We start from the raw sequence: 17,124 nt of genomic DNA on the forward strand, positions 1-17,124 counted from the left end.
CCTAATTTCTTCTGTATTTTCTTGTTTTTGACCTTTTGAAAAGGCTTTAAAGTTGGGTCGGTTGTCTCTGCGTATATGGTTGTGGCTAAGCCTAATGCTTTTTCAAGGGAGAAGTACATCAAAAATACCTTTAACTTGTGTACGGTGTTCATTTTAGTCTCACAACTTTTTATTGGCTCACTTAAGTGCTAAAATCGAAGAAAAACATGCCCCCAACGAAAAATTCTGACTAGAGAAATTACATGGCTTTTATAATTAAAAATTTTATATGATGTGGCATTTTTTAGCACTGAAGTGATTACTTTTTAATTAAAATTGACACTGAATGGATCATTTTTTTTACAATGACTTACACTAAAGTGATCACTTCTTAACTTGCCATACGACATTATTTAGAGATTTTTTTTTTGTACTGAAGTGATCACTTTTTCATTAAGAGTGGCACTGAAGTGATCATTTTTTAACTAAAATTATCATCTTTTTTACAACAACTATCATTGAAATAATCACCTTTTAACTTACCCCACAACATTGTTTAGAGATTATATGCTGACCGGGTAGGTCGGCAAGCCATGTAACATTAAAAAATTAATAATATATTATCACATCAAATTTCCGACAACTTAGATCGGAGTTGATACATAAGTAATTATTTTTTATAAAAAAGTAGCACTTAAGTGAGCCCGTAAAAAGTTGTGACAGTAAAGTGAGCACTATACACAAGTTAAGACACTTTTAGTGTATTCCTCCCACCTTTTCACCATTTCAAATGATCTTTTGTGTCCTCATGATTGTCTTACAACAAGAGAATGTTGGTTCTGATTACTTTCCCTTTCCTTAATACATTTGGTTCACTTTGAAGATCACACCATCACTAATGTATGTATTTAACCTTTTTTTTTAACTTTTGAGACTGGCTCAATACAATCTTGTTTGCACAATTGGTCTCGGTCCAAGTGGACAAAGTCTTAGCTCTCGATTCCATGGTGGGAGCCAACCCATCATGGAACCAATCATCCCTAAATTGAACAATAGAGATTGTAGCTTTGTGAAATTAGATTATTTCTCTTTGATTAAATATGAGGATCAATGATAGGTAATGTTCGGGAATCAATTTAACCAAATTTCTCAATTTGTAAATTATTGACGCATTTAATGATGTCGTTAGTCTATGAATTATGCGCCACACAATTTTCAAATTTTCTTTACCAAAACTTTAAGAACAATCAATTTAGTGTCATTTATAAGTGCAACTCCAATGAGTCACATCAGATTTTTCACCATTAAAATTATTTAAGTAATAGCTCCTTAAGCATTGTGGCACGTAAATAGTTATATGTAATATATTCGTATCAAAGTGAGCGTCGCATAATAGTTATGACATTGATACAGTCTTGATTACCACTTATTCTTAAAATAAATTATCTTGATGTTGCTTTTCGGCAAGTGTTCATTCAACTCCATTTTTTTTATTAAACTTCTTTTCAATTTGAAAGTGTCTTAAAGTGTCCCTAACATAACTTCTTACACATATGGAGGCTTCGAAATTAGTGGATGCTACATCCTCAACCAACGATACTCTGTAATGACGTTTTTGGTCCAAACTAGTGGAGAAGATTAACGCATCTAAAGTATGATGTTTCATTTCTTTCTATTTTTTTTTTCTTATTTGACCCTAATCCATGCTAATGGTCTGCTTGTGCTTATTCTCTATTTATCCAAATATGCAACATCATGAGGACTTGTCGCAATGGGAAAAGCATGGTGGCGTTGTAACATTCCGGGTACACATATTGTCCGCTTTGGACACTAAGTACTCACGGTTTTGTTCCTCTCAGGGCAGCCCATATTACCCCAAGAAAACGCGTATGTACAGTTAGAGGAACCCAAGCCTTATAAGTTAGCCCAGGACTCCCTCCCTAGACGATGTGAGACAAGAGAGAAACCCTTCCTTGCGCACATCCGAGGACCACCGCTTGGGCCATCACACTCTCCACTTCTTAATAGAACAGCGTCCTCGTTGTGGCCCCACACGAGGTCGGAGTCAGAATAGCATTTTGCTGTGGCCCCACACGCGGTCAAGAGTCGGATACCACATGTTGGACGCAAATTGCGCAACCCCAAAATTTCTATAACTAGAACAAGAATATGCATTTTAGAAAGATTCCTATTTTGGGATCCATCATTCTTGAAGCAAAAAGCAAAAACACAATGTTCCACGTGCAAGTCATTCTCCTTTATTGCCCTCCATATCACTAGCTCAATGAATATTGCCCTCCGTATCACTAGCTCAATGAGTATTGCCCTCCATATCACTGACTCAATAAAACGGTCCCCCTCACATTTAACGTTAGGTAAACGCTCATTAGGTGATGATACATGTGAAAATTATGGTTAAAGAAGAAACTTGAGCACTATTTATAGAGTTTCCAACCATAGGCTCCCTCATTACGGGTTAGGCTCAACTCAGCCCACACTAGTTAGCCTTATAATAGACTAATTAATCAATCTTATATCTCACCTTAGACTAACCATGGTTTACAGTAACCGTAAAAACAGTAAATTACAATATAAATTAATGTAGTCAACATTAGAAAAACTCTTACAAACGTTACCATCCCGTGGACTTCAAATTTGTCGTCATGAGGTCTTGGTTTGTATTTGATATCATCATAGCTCTTTTGGCTCCACTACATTGGATCTTCTCCAAGTTGTCAAGATTCAAAAAGCTTAGAGATAACAAAAATGCCAACATAATTATTCAAAAATATATTAGCCTTGCTCACAGCAAGTATGGTTGGCCTTGGCTTGTGGTCAGCGAGGGTTGCCAGCCCTTGTTGATGCTTAGGGACCAGGACGAGGGTCAATGGCCGCTGCCAACATATGTGGGTTGGAGGTGCCAAGCCGTTCAAACAACCTAGCGAGACGTGTTCTTTTAATTTTGGGAAATTGTGCTGATGTGGCATCTAGCTTACATCAAATCAATGCCACAGGACCGCTAAAAATATTGAAAAATGTCTTGTCAACAATTTTCCTCTACCGCTCCGGTAGTCATTTTCTTCCTAAACCCCAATTCATTTCCTTTTAGCTTCGGCTTCTTCGCATCTACTTCACCATCTCATCCCTGCAACTCCCTACATCACTTCGATGGAGCTCTCCATCTCCCACACTTTCCACCCTTCCTCCTTCCCTTTACGATTCTTCCTGTTTTCCCATTCCATTTTCTCCGTCTACCCACTATCCCACCTTCTTTGCTGGTTCTATCTAAGTCGTGCATGTTCATCTAGCAACTTCACTGATGCCATTCCCATGTTCTGCATACAACCTCTGTTGCAACCATCACCACCAAATCGAACTTTGAAGTTGTTTCTCCTATCGCAACGATGGACCCAGTTGAAGATGCTCGATTAGCTGCCTTATGTAGCCGATTAGGCAAACTTTGGTCATCTAATGCAATTGAAGCTTGGGACGATGCTCCTCCTACAGCCACAATAGAAGAATGTAAGTTAACTCTTGTCGGTAAACTCCTAGCCAACTCAAATGTCAATTTTCCTGCTTTCCAGCAAACTATGAAAAAAGCCTGGCGGATAGACACTGTAAAGGTTACTCCAAGAGAAAAAGGGTTCTATGTTTTCAAATTTATATCAGAAGCAGACAAACTGAAGGTTCTTGACAATGGACCTTGGTTATTCACTAATAATTTGCTTCTCCTCAAGCCTTGGGTTCCTAATACGCCTCTGCACTGCTACAATTTCACAACTTGTGCCTTTTGGTTACAAATCTTGGGCTTACCCCTTGAGCGATGCACTGAGCAATTCTTGAGAAGAATCGCACAGGATGTCGGCCAGCCTCTAGAGGTCCGGATTGATGCAAAAGAATGACCTACATCCAGAGCAGCAAGAGTTAAGGTCGATCTTCCTCTCACAGAACCTCTCAAACCAGGCAAACTTATACGTGTGGAAGGGAAAAATATTTGGCTCGACTTTCGTTATGAACGGTTGCCACATTACTGCTATTCCTGTGGTGTTTTGGGCCACTACACCTCATATTGCAAAGAAATTCCCTATGATGAGACTCAGTTTGATAGGAGAGACAACATGTATCATGGACAGTGGTTACACGCTGAAGCTAATGAACACAGTCCCTATTGGCAGACATTTTATGAATTTCACATTAACCCGGAGGACATTGAAGAAAGTGCACCTGAAACACCTCAGCCAGGGCTTCTTTTACTTCCTCCTGCCCCTGTGGAGATACCAACTCAGCCAGTTTCTATTGATACACACCATTCAGAATCTTCATAGCTCACCTATTGACAGTCATCATGATGTTCTGCTCTCTCAGAAAGAGATAACAACCCCCCTGTTCAAACACATATAACCGAGGTCAATGTACTTCACACTATTGCATCTCCATCAAAAAAACCTAAACATCCTCGCTTGCAGGCTAAAACTACTCAGTTAAAGAAAGCAAAGAAACGTCATATACTCCTAGATACTGGATGAAAGCACTGTTGGATACCCCCTGTTCTTGGTGGCGGGGCCTATGACGGGCTGTGGTGGCTTGCCCAAATAAGCCACCAACTAACAAATGAAGATCCTAAGATGGAACTGTCAGGGATTGGGCAATTCCCTAACAGTTCGTGCTCTTCGGGCCATAGTGGCTCAGGATAAGCCCGATATAATTTTTTTGATGGAAACTCGGAACCAGCAACCAGTTATTGATCAGCTCCAACGCAGGCTAAACTACAGCAATTGTTTTGTGGTGAACCCTCAGGGCTTGGCTGGAGGGATGGTCCTATTCTGGGAAGATCACATTTCACTTCATGTCCTGGTCCACACCTCTCATCTTATTGACACTGTTTGTTCTGACAATAGGGGTATTTCTACTATGTGTCTTACTGTTTTGCATGCTCCTCCTGTTTATCATCAGAGACAACTATTTTGGGCTGAATTGAGGCAACTTTCATACTCTCACACTCAACCTTGGGTGTGCTTAGGAGACTTTAACGAAGTTTTGTATAACTGGGAAAAGGTGAGTAAAAAACCTGCTGAACCTTATCGACTACAATCTTTTCGGGAAATGCTCCAGGATTGTTCCTTGATGGACCTAGAGACTAAGGGTTGCGCCTACACTTGGAGCAATAATCGAAGTGGACAGGAGTTGGTTAAAGAGAGAATTGACTGAGCTCTATGCACTATTGATTGGCGTTTGACATATCCAGAAGCAGAGGTTGTGGCTTTCCTTGCCATAGGGTCGGACCACAGTCCTCTTATTCTATCTACTCATATAAAATCAGGGAGGGGAGCAAGAGTTTTTACCTTTGAATCTTTCTGGCTTGAGCATGAGGAATGTCGTCGTGTGGTAGGGGATGCCTGGTCGGCTCCATCTCTCAGTAACTCTTCCATCTCCCATAAGATTCGAGCAACCACAAGAGCTCTAATAAAGTGGAGCAAATCAGCCTTTTCTGCGAACCATACTCAGATTGCTCTTCTCCAGCAGCAACTTCAACAACATACTAATCAACCTGTAGGTATTTATGACGCACATCAGGTTCGAGCTTTGAATGATCGGATTCAGAAATGCTGGTCACAAGAAGAACAATATTGGGGAATGCGTTCCCGCATTAAATGGATGCGATGGGGTGACAGAAACACTCGTTTCTTTCATGCAACCACAGTTCAACGAAGGAAAAGAAACCGCATCAGCATCTTGAAGAATGATAATGATGAGTGGATTTGAGACATTGATCAGTTGAAGCATCTAACTCATTCATTTTTTAACAGGCTTTATACATCGTGTGGTCATCGAGATTTTCAACCTATCCTATCACAATGTCCTCCAATTGTCACAGCAAAAATGAACTCATCCCTAACAGCAGACATAACTCGAGAAGAAGTCAAGCGAGAAGAAGTCAAGCAGGCTACTTTTCAATTAGGAGCTACATCTTCCCCAAGACCTGATGGTTTAAATGGTTTATTCTATCATAACTATTGGGATATTATTCAAGAAGATGTTTTTACTACTGTCAACAATTTTTTCTCCATAGGAAGTGTGCCAGCAGACATTAACCGCATTGCCATCTCTCTAATCCCAAAACTACCCAAACCGGAACGGTTAGATCAATTCCGCCCTATCAGCTTGTGTAATTTCATTTATAAAATCATTTCCAAAGTGTTAGTTAACAGACTGAAGCCCTGGCTGCCATAGCTTATTTCTAAAGAACAGAGCGCTTTCATGTTCTCCTTGTTCAAGAGGTCATTCACCGGCTGAAGATTCGAAAACGAAAGAAACACTTTCAGGCAATACTAAAACTGGATATGCAGAAAGCTTTTGATAGGGTAGAGTGGGACTTTCTACAAGCTTACCTTTACCGATTGGGATTTCATAAACGTTGGGTCACGTGGCTGATGCAATGTGTAACTACTACCTCTCTCAGCATTAAGTTCAATGGTGAATTTCTATCCTATTTCCAACCATCAAGGGGACTTCGGCAAGGTGATCCCCTCTCTCCATACTTGTTTATTCTCTTGGCCAACCTTCTCTCCACCCTCATCACACAAGCAATTGACATGGGTAATCTACGAGGTATCACTCTCAATAGAAGATGTCCAACTTTATCCCATATGTTCTTTGCCAATGATGCTATCTTTTTTCTTAATGGTACTATTAAAGAATGTCAGAACTTATCGAATATTCTAAATCAGTATTGCCTAGCTACAGGTCAAGCAATCAATAGGAACAAGTCTGGTTTATTCCTTACCAAATTCTGCCCTTACCCCCCTTAAGACTAACCTAGCAAATGAATTACGCGTTCCTCTGCTGGCTAAAACTAGTAAGTACCTTGGCATTCCATCTGATTGGGGGTCTTCCAAAAGGGATATGTTTGCCTGGATATTAAGCAGAGTCAATTCTAAGTTGGAGGGATGGAAAGAAAAACTGATTTCCAGAGGGGGGAAAGAAATTCTGTTGAAATCTGTGGTTCAGGCTTTACCTCAGTATACTATGATGACATTCAAGGTTCCTGTTTCTATTTGTCAATCTATTGAGAAGAAAATAGCTTGATTTTGGTGGCAAAACAGCAGTAATAAATCTGCTATTCACTGGAAAAGTTGGGATATCCTAACCGATTGTAAAGAGAAAGGAGGAATGGGCTTCAGAGACCTCATATCCTTTAACAAAGCCCTACTGGGAAAACAAGCCTGACGACTATTTCATAACCCTACATCCTTATTAGCCAGTGTATTTAAAGCATTATATTTCCAATCTACATCTTTATGGAAAGCTGAACAGGGATATCGACCTTCTTGGGGATGGAGGAGTATTCTTCTTGGCCGAGACTCTATTAGTGAGGGACTTAAATGGTCAGTTGGAAATGGATCTTACATTAATGCTAGAGAGGATAGATGGCTGAACATTGGCATCCTAGGTAGACCAGTGAACAGAAAGGAGCCTAAACTGGTCGCAGACTATATCCTTCCTGAACATAATACATGGAATGTAGCCCTTCTTCATCAGACTTTTCTACCTCAGGCTGTGGAAGAAATTCTAACCATTCAACTATGGACAATCACCACTGAAGACAAACTATGCTGGACAGTCACTCACGATGGTAACTATACTGTTAAAAGCAGATATCATTACATTACTCAATCTGCTTCTCGCAAAGCACATTCACAAGCTTCATCTTCTTATCACACACCAACAAAAATCTGGAAGCAAATATGGAAGATAAAAACGGCACCCAAAATCCACACTTTCCTATGGTCTCTATGCCATAATGCATTACCTACCAAGGCCAATCTATTCCATCGCCGAATTATCCCCGACCCTTTTTGCAAATTATGCTCAGCTACTACTCCTGAAACTACTGAACACCTGTTTCTACTTTGTCCATCATCAAGAACTATTTGGAGCAATCCGAAAGTGAACATCACTTTTCCCAGTTCATCAACAACCCGCATCGATCAATGGCTTGCATATATTATTGAGTAGAAGGGGAACATACCTATCTTAGAGATCATTGCAGCTCTTTTATGGCATATCTAGAAAGCTCGAAACCAGCTCATCTTTCGCAATCAACGAACTCATCCAGATCTTCTTGTTGATACAGCCCTGCATATGGCCAAATTTTGTCTCAGCTCAAAACAGATAGCAGTCTCAATTGGTCCTCAACGCCAACACCCTAACTCTACATGGCTTCCTCCGAGACAAGGATCCATTAAGGTGAATATGGATGCTGCTTTCCTTAGCCCTAATCATACAGGTGCGATTGCAAGTATATTTCGCGATCACACAGGGAAGATGATCGATGGATTCACACGCACTATTCCAACCTCAACCACACTTGAATCAAAGACTCAAGCACTTCTACAAATGCTAAAGTATCTTATACTCCATCAGCAAACTGATTCTCACCTGCAGCTTGAAACTGACAATCAGATCCTTGTTGAGACCATGAATCGGAGCCGTTTGCCGCCATGGAACTGTCAAGCCCTATTCGCCGAATGCCAATCCCTACTGCTCTGTTTTCCTCATCTCTCTCTGCAGCATTGTCAACCAGAATGCAATGCCCTAGTTGATTGGGCTGCGAAGGCCCACGGGAGTGGCCTCCTTCCTTCCAACTGGGTTTCCTACCCACCTCAAGCTATGTTGGATTTAATCTGTAATGAAGCCCTGGTTTCGGGTTGTACTACATTTCCTATTTAAATATATCTACCTTTCGACCAAAAAAAAAAAATTAGTCATTTGTAAAGTTCACTCTAAATTTTTTATAGAAAATTGACAAAAAGTAGGCATAATCTCAAAAGAAAAATTACAAAGTAAATATTTTAACTTCATTACTAATTTCTTTATTTTGCTCAAATAAAAAAGTAAAATCATAAAGCAAACGATCCGTACAAATAATTTCTTCTAAAACATCAATATCTATCTGTTTTCCTGAAAAAGGAAGTACAATTTTCTTCACCTCTTGTAATTTCGCTTTTGTTTCTTCTCTGACTTCGCTCAGTTTTGAGATTGAACTAAGAGTGAGTGACCAGAAACCGGACCAAACCAGCTGCTTCTAGATGATTCTCGCAGTATTGGGAATTGGCAATAACTTGTTAGGTTCCTGTATTTGCACAAAAAACCGGAACGGGCCAGTATGCCTTAATTTTCCTTTTTTCTGGGTAATTTTTTCGTCTAATTTTCTAAACTAAAGCAGCCTATCAGTGGTTTTTAGGAGAAAAACAAAGCCATAGCCTCTCAGACTCACTCTCAAATAGGCTTACCTCTCGACTCCCTCGCACCGGTCGCCTCTCGTCTTTCCCCTCCCTCGCCTCTCAGTTCACTCTCGCCGACGATGTCGTACGGCCGAAAAAAGGAGTAAATTTCATTGACACTTTGGTTGGAAGTCACTAGCTTAATTGCGTCGTTACTTGAGGATTTTGATTGCAAGCCAACCAGTTCACCTCTTTCGCCCTGTCGCTTTGTGCTTTTTTCCTACGTCAAAACAGAAAGGAGTCGCCCCCAGCTTCTAGAGCTTGTAATTACGTAAGATTAGGGCTAAGAAAAGATTTTGTGCTAAACCAGTCAAAGGGTATCGACGACACGGTTCATTTTTATTTTTATTTTATAGCCAAGCATGATAAGAAGGCATGACCGCACCCTTTCTAACGTAAATGATGTCGTCCTCGTCGGAGTAGCCCTTTTCTTCAGTAGTTCCAAAGTCGTTAAGAGTAACTTAGGATAAAAAGGCATATCCACATCTGAAAAATTCTTCAAAAAATCATAAATCTATTGCATTTTTAACAACTCAGTCTTAAATATTTTAATTGTACTCATGAAATTATAAACATTTTCATATTTTTTAAATTAAGTTCACTTGGCCAATTTTGGCTGGAAATCATTTATGTGAATGTGAGCCATTTTACATAGCATAGTATAAATTATTTTATATATTTTTTCAATTATTTATTTATTATTTTCTTTCATTTTCTTTTCTTTCTCCCTCTCGTTTTCTTTCCCTTAGGTTTTTTCATTATTCCCTTCTTTCTTTGGCCAGTTGCTAGGCCTTAGCATCTAGCCAAAGGCGAGGACCAGCGAAGACCAACGAGATCCCGCATTAGCCCCTAGCAAAGAGTGCATCCGTCTTAAAGTATCAATTTCATGTGCCATTCTTATTTCTATTTGTACGTGAGAGTGGAATAATATTCCACATCTCTTATTTATAGGTTTTATATCAGGAGAGTTATTATTATTTTTTTTTTAAAGTCTTAAATATATTGTAATTGTGATGATTCAATCCTAAACTTATTTATTTATTTTTTTGCCAATTTAGTCATAAAATTTTGTAATTATGTCAGTTTAGTCCATCCAGCCAACTCACATACAAATAGAAATAAGAATGGCGCATGAAATCGATACTTTAAGATGGACAACAACACCATTGATAAAATAATGCTTGCATAGGAGCATATCTCTTTTGGCTCCATTCTCCAAGTTGTGAAGATTCCAAAGCATAAAGAAAACAAAAATGCCAAAATAGTTAGTCAATAGCATCTATATTAATGCTTCACTACTATAAGTCCAATTATGATGAACACGTTACTTGTACTACTTTTCCTTGCCATGCCCAAAAATTGAGGCTGACCTCACTTAGCAACGGCAAGGTCAAGCCTCATCCGCCCTAGCAAGGCTTGACCTCACTAGATCTTACTAGTTCGAGCCTCACCTAGCCATGGTGAAGCCGACCTCACCTAGTAACAACAAGGGCAAGTCTCGCCGAATCTAGCAAAGTCAAGCCTTACCCAATCACAACAAGGCTCAACCAAGGCCAACGAGGTTGACCTTGTCGGCTCTCACCTCTCCACTAAGGGCAAAAGGGAAGAAAAGGAAAAGAAAGAAAGAAAAAAAAATTCAAAAAAAATATTAAAATGTTTTTAAAAATTGTTCACGTTAGAATCGACTATCGACATCCACATAAGTAATTTTTTGACCAAAATTAACTAGATTGACTCAATTAGCAAAACATAAAAATGTTAATAACTTAGTTAATAAAATTAAAAGATTTAGGATCGAATTAATAAAAGTGTTGTCCATTTTGTTCTTCTAGCTAAAATGATTTGATTGGACATTGCTTTGTTTGAAATTCTATGTCATACAATTTTATATTTTCCCACCATGCCCCGAAGACACATCATCTTGTATAATATGTGACATAACGTCATAGGATTCCTTATCTAAATAGTCATTAATCTGTTAAGTGATTAATGACTATTTCAATATATATAACCTCTTGAAGAAGCGTTAAAGTTGGGTCTCTCTCTCTCTGTTTTTTTTTTTTTTTTTTTTTTTTTTCGTATTTCGTTGTGGGTGAGCATAATGCCTTTTCTACTCTTGGCATGATCGCTCGTTCATCATTATTGTCTTATGTAACGAACCAATGAATTTGTCCATCTAAACGATGCGCACCTCGTGCTGCATGGCTCGTACTCATGTTCTCCAAGTCACTTCCTGCAAACCCTCGAGTAATCGCGTGAAGATTTAGCTCGGCCCACAAAGGGAGTAAATTTCATCAACACTTCCCACAGATTCATCATCACCAAGATGAAGGTCGTCGAATCAACGAAGATGTAGGATCCCCTGCCCCGGTATGTGCCCCCATCGTCCGTCCCATTCATCAGCTACTGAATCACGTCAAACCCAATCGCCCCTCAAAGCTAAGTCTCTGCTTCTGCCGTTTATACATCAATTCATTCGTCGATGAATTGCTTTCGAATTCCCGCCCTTTGTGAAAGTCCTCACTAGGTTCGTCCTGTATCCTCACAAATTATTGATCTAGCTACTTTGGCACTTTCAAGCATTTGTTAGAATGGAGGAAGAGAAACGGAGAATCAGAATCTCAACTCTGTCTCAAGTTCACCCTATTGCGCACAATGTCGAATTGAAATCGAATCCTCAATAACTAGGCACCACACGCATATATGTCCATCATGCATTTACTGTCTCACGGAATCAGTATATAACAATTTGCCGTCGCTTCTTCTAAGTTGATTTGATTGGCAAAGAAACTTTTGCTAATAACTCATACATAACAGAGGGAATATCTTTCTAGGGATCATGAGAAGTACTGTCAACATAAAATCATTATCAAGTTCATACTATGAAAAGGTTTGGCGTCTCTCTATTTCAACGAACTATAGCTAAGGATAGCATAGACTTTTTATTCTTGCAACAAAAGCAATCAACCCTTTTATTATCACATAGAGATGCAATATCATGTGGTCAATTCCATTCACATAGAGATGCAATATCACCCACTACTTTCTCGCCTCTATGAGGAATAAAGATTCAACATCAAAGTTCACAATCGATGGAGTGAAAAGTGCGGAGGATCTTGAACAATTAATGTCAAACAATAGTTGAAACTAAGTCTCTCTCAATTTCGCCCCTCAATGATGAGAAACTACCTAGCAAATCATAACTAGCTAAAGACTCCATAATCAGAAAGGGGAAAAAAAAAAAACAGAAATTAAGTGAGGCTAGCAGGGTTTCACGAATGGATGATACAATTATGATCCACTAAAGAGCAATTACTTCAACAAGTGGAGGCAAGCTTCAAACTCTATTACATGATTAATCCACGGCTAACGGAAGGCAAGCACTTACCTGGAAAAGCTCGAGCAGAGTAGAAATAGTCGACAAAGATTAGTTATTTCCCTCGCCTAGCGAAAAGGAAACACAAAATTAGTCCCAATCGACAAAGGCAGCACACAGAGATAGCATATCAGAAGAATAAGACAAAACTTCAGTGCTCAGACAATGACTGACCTGAGAGAAGTTAATGAGTCAACTCCAAGATATTTGTCTGATATTAATCATACAAGGCACGTCTTTGCTTGAAATTTATTTTCTTCTTTGCAAAAATTGATCAACATCTTCACTAAGAGCATCAAGCAGAAGCATTAAGTTTGAGATTTGCAATGCTTTAGTACTGCAGAGTACATCTAAGCACTTCTCTTCAGCATATTCAATCCAGCAGTAATAGATTCTTGCTTTTATTGAATATGTATTGTCAGCAATTTAGCCAGATTTAAGGCATTACAGTATCTTCATTTACCATTCTAGGAACTCTAAACTTCGGACTCTGCTCCAAAAAAGCTGGTGGCCGCTCGTATACCACTGATGCAGCCCTTATTAAAATCCCCGCCGTCAACCCCCATATCAAATACTTCTTGTTCCCCGCCTCATAGTCGAAGAAATGAATGATATATTTATTGCCCAACCACTCTCTCTCTTCATCTCTTCGGTTTTCATCCTGAAAAAAATATACACAGCTCTTGTCATGAGGACCTGCAAGCTCCACTGAGATAACTACAGTCACATGGTGTGTCGAATGAAGCGGTACCTTGATGAACATCTCCAACGGAGCATCAAATACTGCTTCCACTTCTGCAGGATTTGGGATGGGTTTAAATGCTTTTTTGTCGGTAAGTATGCCTATCACCGGAATGACTCTCAAGAGATGCTGCAAAAGATTAATTGGTCATTAAACCCAGACATTCATACAAAAGTAAGACCAAATGCTAACATTTCATTAATTCACATGATGGCAGGAAATAAGCAAACTGACGTAAACAATTTCTAAAGGAACTCATGAATAGGTATAGCCCAAGAGGTATGTCATGACTAGTTTTGTTTCCAAAGTACAAGGAAGACCATCCTTAATCACTGGTCGAGAGACTCTTCAGAACTTCCTTTTGTTGATGATGGAATTCTATTTAAGCATTTTGTCAGAGGATGATAGACAAAGAACCCGGAGGAAGAACCACGAAATGAGAAAATGGGATTAGGCATATGTGCACTTAAATCACAATAATTTATCGAAGGACCAGCATGATATTCCACAGAATTATAGCAATCTCCCAATGCACATGGTAAGAACAAGATAGTAAGACAGTTATATTTATCCTGGTAGGTTTCATAATGTGACTCAGCCCAATTTCGTTTCCTAAACATCCCAAGTATGTAACTCCTCCACAGTTGATGAGTTGGGGAGAACTGGATAGAAATGAAATAAGTTCCGTGTTAACTAGGATTGATTCCAAGGAGGGTTGCCAAACATGAAATGAGTACAGCGAACTGGTTTTTAAACGGAATAAGCAATCAGTTACACAAAAAGAAATGTAAATAATCATTGTTTCATTGCAGACCCTAAACTGAACCACATTAGTTCGGCAATTTCAACATTTTATCCTCCTCTTTTCCCATCAGACAAGTCCCTTCACAAGTCAATCAGTGTGTGAAATTCACAATAACAGATGGCAAACAATGATCATAGACCATTGCGTGTATCAAGCATGGTTGAAGATGAAGTTCTTCTGTCATTCTGCTTTAAGAAGACCCTATAGATGAACACCACTGAAGCCCATACACTGAAGACACCATAATCTCATACAAGCACCAGCATCCCCCCTTCTCCTGCACACAGACTCCAAAAGCACAAGCATGCAAATACAAGTATGCATCCTTCACGTTGAAGAATCAAAGTTGACAATGCATATGCAAATGTTTGACAAACATTGGAGCTATTAAGATCATTCCTTTCCTGAGCCCTTTACCGAGAAAGTTATCAACTGAGAGCATGAAGGAAGAACATCCCACTAAGTATTGCTGACACTATTAAATGGACCGATGGTATCATTTCTTTCTAGAAAGAACATGCCAGTGTACACTCACCACACGATGCACTGAAAAGATCAGAATAAACAGGAGAGACTGCATTCATAACATCGTGGAGCTGTCTTAGTTTGAAAGAAAACTTGATATAAACCATTATTGTAAAGTGGTTTCACTAGGATTCAACTCGGACATGCTTTCATTGTTCCAACTGAACTGCAACTCAATTCTCACAGGGTTCCTATCAATGCCAACAGGCAAAGCACGTGCCATATATGCAGAATGTTCTGGAGATACCATGTCAAGAATGAAAGCCTAACAATGGAAATGGCTGGAGAGATGAACCTTGGAAACAAAGGAACGCTCCATTATGCAACATCAAACATACACTCTTCTTGATGACTGTGCTCAAAAGTACCTACATTCTATTCAACTACTACAGACTATTGTCAAGAAAAGTGGTGAATGCTGGTTTAATGATGCTTTATATTAATTGAGAAGAGACTGCTGACATAGTTCAATCTATTACTACTAAAAGCGGTTCAACGTTCAGCTATAAAGCTTGTTGTTCAGGTTCATACTTCTAAAATATTATCCATTCACATCAAATCCTCAGAAAAGGCCCCCACAACTTTCCATTTTATTATCATGGGAGAGAAGATTTTTAAGTGAAGTTCAACATTTCCATGGCAAAAGAGCGTAATGTATGCTAATACCTTGGACAAGAATGGCTCGAGTACAGTTACCACGTTGACAAGGGAAGGATCCAACCCGATTTCCTCATTGGCTTCCCTTGTCGCAGTATCTCCATCATCCTTATCACCCTCCTCTGCTTTCCCACCTGGCAGTGATACTTCACCTGCAACCCAAAACAAAATTGAACTTAGATCACTGGACAGCACCTTCATGCTCTTGTAGTCACCATGCTTATACCTACTGCAGAGATCCTAATCACCTGACACAGTACAAAACCAAACTTTCTGCGTTCACTGTAGTTGAAGTTTCAGTCCCAACCATTTCTGCTAGCATCGCCTTTCTCTGCCTCGATTTTCTAGAAACAGAGAAATTCAACTTGGCACTAAAAGTACTACAAGATCAAAACCTCCCAATTCAAAGACTAGACTTAAGAACCTACCACTTGATTAAACTGAACCCACATTTTCCGAATCATCAAGAAACCTACAAATGCACACTCGACATGTGACAGCGAATCAAACTCTCTCATCTGAAGCAAGAACAAGAATCGATTACTTCACATCTAATCAGTCATCGTATACGAAACGATACAAAAGGAAGGACCCAAATTCTTGAAAACGAAAAATCCAACGACGACCATCGAAAGAGACGAACCCGAGTGGGTGGACAATCTGGAGGACCTCTTGGTGAGGATGACCCGCAACTCCCCATCATCGCCTTCGAAGAGGCAGATCAAGACCGCGGCTCTTTTGGGCGTGAACCTTCCCGGGTCGCCAGCGATCGGGGTCGCCGACTCCGGGAAGCCCACTTGGGACACGACCTTGCCGGCGGCCTCTTCGATCCGCTCCTCCTCGGCGTCCTCGGAATCGGGCGGCGGCGGCTTGTACAGCCGGAGCTGCTGAGCCAACGCCGCCAGCCTCTGCGACGGAGGAGGAGGGGGCGGTGGGGAGCTGCTCATGAGGTTCAAGAATCGAGACGCCGATGCCGATGCAGAAATTCTTCGGAGAACCGAGATCATCTGCACTGGATCTTATACAAGAAAATGAAAAAGCTTTTGTACTTTGTTGTTCTTGTTTAATTTTAATGCAAATGATTATTTTCTCTTTTTGGCGAAATGTCCTGATACTTGAACCAGTCGTCTCAAAAGCTAAGTAATGACCAATCTATTTTCTTTCGATATCTTAAGTTTGCCTGTGCGACCGTGCTTTCTGATTTGCCCACAACAACGTTGAGAGCGATGCGAGCAGGCCACGTCCTATTGCACAATGAATTTTTAATTTATTCAATATGATCTATTAAATTTTTAATTTGTTTCATGAAGTCCATAAATTTTTGTACATGTTTAATGTAGTACTTGGATTATATGATATTTAATGTTGTCCATAAATTTAAATTAATACAAGAACGTAGTCTAATATTTTCATATAATTAAAGGATTACATTGAACATATACTAAAATTTAGAAACGTTGCATATCATATTAAAGTTTAGAAATTATATTAAACAAATTAAAAATTTATAGACCAATCAAAGTTGGGAAAATTGTTAAATGTGTTAATTCAATTATAAACTTCAATCTTAATTTTTGCATTTGAATTAATTCAGTTCATGCAGTTAATTTTGGTTGACTACGTATTGAAGTGGACTCGAGACGACATTGATGTATTAATTTTAATATTTTTTTCAATTTATTTTATTTTATTCCTTTTTTTCTTTCATTGACATGCTAATCTTTAATATTTTTTATTTTTTTATTTTATTTCTTTT

General features: G+C 39.3%; 1 protein-coding gene and 1 long non-coding RNA gene across 3 annotated transcripts; both read right to left on the bottom strand.

Annotated features, from left to right (window-relative positions):
- Window positions 1-3,198: 3,198 nt before the first annotated feature.
- Window positions 3,199-11,324, bottom strand: LOC120293520. Its single transcript, XR_005551485.1, has 6 exons — window positions 8,419-11,324; window positions 8,009-8,115; window positions 5,322-5,527; window positions 4,204-4,362; window positions 3,793-3,882; window positions 3,199-3,480 (listed from the first exon to the last, which is right to left on the bottom strand). It is a non-coding gene; the product is annotated as an uncharacterized LOC120293520 (long non-coding RNA).
- A 935-nt stretch (window positions 11,325-12,259) lies between these two features.
- LOC104444983 (nudix hydrolase 15, mitochondrial) lies at window positions 12,260-16,443 on the bottom strand. 2 transcript variants are annotated; one of them, XM_010058763.3, is made up of 6 exons: window positions 16,012-16,443; window positions 15,378-15,520; window positions 13,391-13,510; window positions 13,103-13,300; window positions 12,814-12,925; window positions 12,260-12,707 (listed from the first exon to the last, which is right to left on the bottom strand). In XM_010058763.3, the coding sequence occupies exons 1-5, from the start codon at window positions 16,373-16,375 to the stop codon at window positions 12,923-12,925; spliced, it is 828 nt and encodes a 275-aa protein (XP_010057065.2). In that variant the 5' UTR covers window positions 16,376-16,443; the 3' UTR covers window positions 12,260-12,707; window positions 12,814-12,922. The 2 variants fall into 2 exon arrangements, with proteins under 2 accessions (XP_010057065.2, XP_010057064.2); XM_010058762.3 differs by having other exon boundaries at window positions 12,285-12,707; window positions 12,814-13,300; window positions 16,012-16,442.
- Window positions 16,444-17,124: the final 681 nt, after the last annotated feature.

Source organism: Eucalyptus grandis, chromosome 5 (genome assembly GCF_016545825.1).
Source record: "Eucalyptus grandis isolate ANBG69807.140 chromosome 5, ASM1654582v1, whole genome shotgun sequence".
NCBI lineage: Eukaryota > Viridiplantae > Streptophyta > Magnoliopsida > Myrtales > Myrtaceae > Eucalyptus > Eucalyptus grandis.